At 41.7% G+C, this 4,728-nt stretch overlaps 2 protein-coding genes across 3 annotated transcripts in view; both read left to right on the top strand.

Annotated features, from left to right (window-relative positions):
• The first annotated feature begins 109 nt into the window (after window positions 1-109).
• Window positions 110-3,890, top strand: LOC111448498 (probable serine/threonine-protein kinase WNK4). The gene is made up of 7 exons (XM_023088154.1): window positions 110-750; window positions 895-1,160; window positions 1,838-2,061; window positions 2,138-2,295; window positions 2,380-2,689; window positions 2,761-3,093; window positions 3,180-3,890. Exons 1-7 carry the CDS (start codon window positions 643-645, stop codon window positions 3,722-3,724), a joined length of 1,944 nt encoding a protein of 647 aa, XP_022943922.1. The 5' UTR covers window positions 110-642; the 3' UTR covers window positions 3,725-3,890.
• A 387-nt stretch (window positions 3,891-4,277) lies between these two features.
• LOC111448499 (CBL-interacting serine/threonine-protein kinase 11-like) overlaps window positions 4,278-4,728 on the top strand; it is a 5,972-nt gene continuing 5,521 nt past the window's right edge. For both annotated transcript variants that reach the window (XM_023088156.1, XM_023088155.1), the window contains exon 1: window positions 4,278-4,419. The gene's annotated coding sequence lies outside the window, so the exon portion shown is untranslated. The remainder of the gene's footprint in view (window positions 4,420-4,728) is intronic.

Below are 4,728 nucleotides of genomic sequence, written 5' to 3'. Positions count from 1 at the left end.
TTTTTTTTTTTTTTTTTTTTTTTTTTTTTTTTTTTTTTTTTTTTTTTTTTTTTTGTTTGTAATTATTAATAAAATTTTATTTTATTTTTATTTTCTTCTTCCTATTTCCGTTTCCAAATTTGCCATCTCTGTGTTTCGTCGTCTGCTCTGTTCTTTCTTGTTTCTCAGCCGCTTATGCTTTGAACCAAACATGGCCACAGAATTCTCCAAGTTCCGTAGTGCCTTTTCCCAAATACGGAAACGACCAACAGGCAATTACCAATTAACCCTTTTGGGTTCTCTTTGATTCCCTAATTTGACTGTCCACTTGCCAAACACAACCCAGAGCAAAAAACTGGTGGTGCGTTTTATACATATTACACAACTGGAAGCTCTCGAGCTAAATGGTTTTGAAGATCGGAACCTTCCAGACGTCCAGCACGGCGGTGGGGATGGGATGTATTATGCTTAGAATTGACTATTCCAGGCTTTTTTGGGTTCTTTTCCGCCACTTTTCTTACGAGAATCACGACGGAAAGCCGCACATTTAGTTTCTCTCTGCCGCCTTCGCCGCCGCCATCACCACCACCACCACCGCTTTCATTTGCCCTTTTTTGGGTTTTTTTTTCTTTTCTCGTTTTTTTGCCCTTTTATCTCTCTGTTATGCCCTTGATTTGTTCGTCGAACATGTTGAAGAACACTCGTAACAGCCCTGATTGGAACTCGGAATTTGGGTACGTTGAGACCGATCCGACATGTCGTTACGGCCGTGTAAGTACTTTTTTTCTCAATCTTGATTCTCTTTTCTGCATGGAACTTGTTTGTGTGTTGGATTTGAGGTGGGAATATTTTAAGATCATTGATGATTGATTAAGCTTTGTGATGAACTGAAGAACTTGATGAACATGTATGTAGTTTGAAGATGTTTTGGGGAAAGGCGCTATGAAGACAGTGTACAAAGCCATTGATGAGTTTCTTGGAATTGAGGTGGCTTGGAGTCAGGTGAAGCTCAATGAAGTTCTCCGGTCACCGGAGGATTTGCAGCGGTTGTATTCGGAAGTTCATCTACTTAGTACGCTTAAGCATGAATCGATCATGCGATTCTACACCTCTTGGATCGATGTCGAACGCAAAACGTTCAACTTCATTACTGAATTGTTTACTTCTGGAACGCTTAGAGAGTAAGTTTTAATCCATGTCGTTAGTATATTCGAGGTTTGGTGTAATATTGTGAGATCCTACGGTGGTTGGAGAGAAGAACGACACATTCTTTATAAGAGTGGAAATCTCTCACTAGAAAACGCGGGAAGCCTTTGAAGGGAAAGGCAAAAGAGGACAATATGTGTGAGTGGTGGGCTTGGGCTGTTATAAATGGTATTAGAGCCAAACACTGGGCGGTGTGTCAGCGAGGACGCTGGAACCTTAAGGGGGTGGATCGTTAGATTCTACGTCGGTTGGAGAGGGGAACAAAACATTCTTTATAAGGGTGTGGAAACGTCTCACTAGCAGACGTGTTTTAAAACCTTGAAGGGAAGCCCTTGAGGGGACAGTCCAAGGAGGACAATATCTACTAGCGGTGGGCTTGGGCATGTTACAAATGGTATCAGAGCCAGACACCGAGCGATGTGTCAGCGAGGACGCTGGACTCTCAAGTGGGTGGATTATGAGATCCTACATCGGTTGGAGTGGGGAATGAAAACATTTTTCATAATAGTGTGGAAACCTCTTCCTATCGGACATGTTTTAAAACTTTTAGGGGAAATCTAAATAAGATAACATATTTGTTAGTGGTGGGCTTGGGCTTGAGCTGTTACAACTATGATGGTTTATAACAACCTTCTTCCTCTTCCTTCTGCAGATATGTAAAGAAGTATAGGCGAGTCGATATCAGAGCCATTAAGAGCTGGGCGCGCCAGATTCTACGTGGGCTCGTTTATTTGCATGAACACAACCCTCCGATAATACACAGAGATTTGAAGTGCGATAATATCTTTGTAAACGGCCATCTTGGACAAGTCAAGATTGGTGACTTGGGGCTTGCAGCTATACTCCATGGTTCCAGATCTGCTCACAGTGTTATAGGTTCGAATCCATCGTTATTCTATTACCAAAGACTTACGGATTCTATGATTGATAATTAATCTCGAGCTTTTTGCAGGCACACCGGAGTTTATGGCACCGGAATTATACGAGGAAGATTACAACGAGCTGGTTGATGTCTACTCGTTCGGCATGTGTGTTCTGGAGATGCTTACTTCCGAGTACCCGTATAGCGAGTGTTCTAATCCCGCACAGATTTACAAGAAAGTCACGTCGGTAAGGGAACACGGGTTGAGAATCGATATCGGTTTCGTTAAGGGAACAAGTATCAAATACCTACACTACTCTTTCTTTATGCAGGGGAAGCTGCCAGCAGCATTGTACAAGATTCACGACGCGGAAGCACAGAGATTTATTAAGAAATGTTTGGTACCGGTATCGATGAGGGCGTCTGCTAAGGAACTCTTTGCTGATCCATTTTTGAAGGTCGATGGAGATAGATCTTTGTCGATCGAGAGGAATCAAAACCAGAAGCCATTTCTAAATGCCAAAGAGATGGAGAAATTGCACTTCGGTGAAGGTTTGAACAGGACGAACATGACGATCACCGGGAAGCTGAACCCCGAAGACGATACGCTCTTTCTTAGAGTTCAGATTGCTGATAAAGATGGTAACTTTTCGCATTTTCCGTGCTACAGCGTCGAAATTTTACTGTCAACCTGATGCTTGACCTGTATGCAGGCTCTCTTAGGAACATATACTTCCCCTTCGACATAGTTAACGACACAGCGTTAGACGTAGCAATGGAGATGGTGAAAGAATTGGAGATCTCCGATTGGGAGCCGTTCGAAATAGCGGACATGATCGAAGGAGAGATATCGGCTCTGGTTCCGAACTGGAATAGAAGTGAGTTACCCAACCATAGACTCGGCTTCAGCTATTCAGAAGAAGACGATGATGCAGCTCATCGTACTCTCCGCTCCATCTCCTCGTCGTCCCGAGCAACGACTTTGAGTTTCATCACCTCTCCTAAAACAAATCAAAACATATCAAATGGTTTAAGTTGGTTCCCAGGTATGGCTCAAGATTTCATTTTACTGGTTCTAATGCTATGAAAATTGACACGACGCCTAACACGATGCCACGACCACTATTTTCAGATGAAACGCTCGACGATAGCAGCTCACAGTGCTCATCGGCGTCGGGAAAATACTCGAACTTGAATTACGTCAGCAACGACGAGTATGAGACCGGTATGAGTTCAGTCCGGGTAGATCAACATAACAACATGAATAAGATTCAAAACTCCTCAAGATTTTGTCCTGTTGAGAGCCGCAAAAACAAGGATTTCATGGCTGGGCTTCTATACAAGCAGAGCCAATGTGCGGTAGCAGGGTCATCTCAAGGAGCTACATCTGGTCGCAAAGACAAGAGGGGAACGGACGGCCGGACATTAACAAGGAACAGGTCACTAGTAGATGTACATAGCCAATTGCTGCATCGTTCGTTGGTCGAGGAAGTGAATCGAAGACGGTTATTCAAGACGGTTGGAGCGGTTGAAAGCATCGGGTTTCAACCACCTTGTGAGGTTTCTTCCAGCAAAAGGGTTTCGAGTAGGCAACCGATCGGGAACCGAAGTAGCGATGTAGCGAGAACGAGGAGAAACTACGATATTAGGTGGGAAGTTGTTGGAAGGAGAACATGAAGGTAGTAATATGGCTCGAGTAATTTGGGTGTTTTTGTATGTATAATGTGTGTGCTTGTTTTTCGGCTTGTGTCACGGTCATGCTTGTCTAAGGCGTGTTGTGACATCTCGCTCCTTTTAAAAACGATGTTATATTTGTTTGCAAATCTCTCCTTCACTTCATTTTGAGAAATTTTCTTTAGGTTTTACATAGTAAACACATTGCATCTTATTGACATGTATTTCTTTCGTGGGAGTCGAGTATAACATTCTAAGCCCATCGCTAGCATATATTGTCTGCTTTAACAGTCTAAGCCGGTCGTGAATCCACAATGATTTTTTTTTCGTAATTTTTAAATTAATTATATTAATCTTCAAAAACTATTTAAAAATTTGTATCTCTTTTTTAAAAAATAAAAATAAAAAATTACATGTTTTATCTCATAATTTTTTCAAATTATTAATTTTGTATATGAAATTTTAAAAATTAAATTGGTATTTCTGTATTCAACTAATTCAACCTATAAACGGTGGGTTGGGGATTTGGCGCGAAGGTTTATGTTTCGACTACTCCCGAGGATGGAGGGGGAGCAAATGGCGGTAAAGGAGGTTAGGGTTCCGGCGATGGAAGAGAGAAGGTGAGTTGCCATGGAAATGCTTATGAAGCGGAGATTGAACATGTGCATTGCGACGCAAACCTGAGGGGGATCCTAATGGTATATTACGATAGTAGTTATTTAGTTTTCAATCTGAATCTTGTACGATTGCTGCTTGTATTTTCATTTTTCGCTTTCTTTTCTTTGCCGTTTCTTCTCTGTTGCTTTGATCATTCGCTTACTCCGGACTCTTGTGATGACGCTTTGCTGAAGGTTTCTCTGCGTCCTTTCCTTAATTTTTCTGGTAAATGAATTTATAAGCGTTATTGATTATCGAAATCGGTCTCTCCTTTTCGGTGTTTAGTTCTTTGGTAGAGTGCGAATCACAAACTTAAGGAAACTAGTATGGCTTTTTTTTTTTTTTTTTTT

Source organism: Cucurbita moschata, unplaced genomic scaffold, assembly GCF_002738365.1.
Source record: "Cucurbita moschata cultivar Rifu unplaced genomic scaffold, Cmos_1.0 Cmo_Scf00010, whole genome shotgun sequence".
In the NCBI taxonomy this organism is placed as follows: Eukaryota; Viridiplantae; Streptophyta; class Magnoliopsida; order Cucurbitales; family Cucurbitaceae; genus Cucurbita; species Cucurbita moschata.
This window is presented reverse-complemented; position numbering and strand designations above follow the sequence as displayed.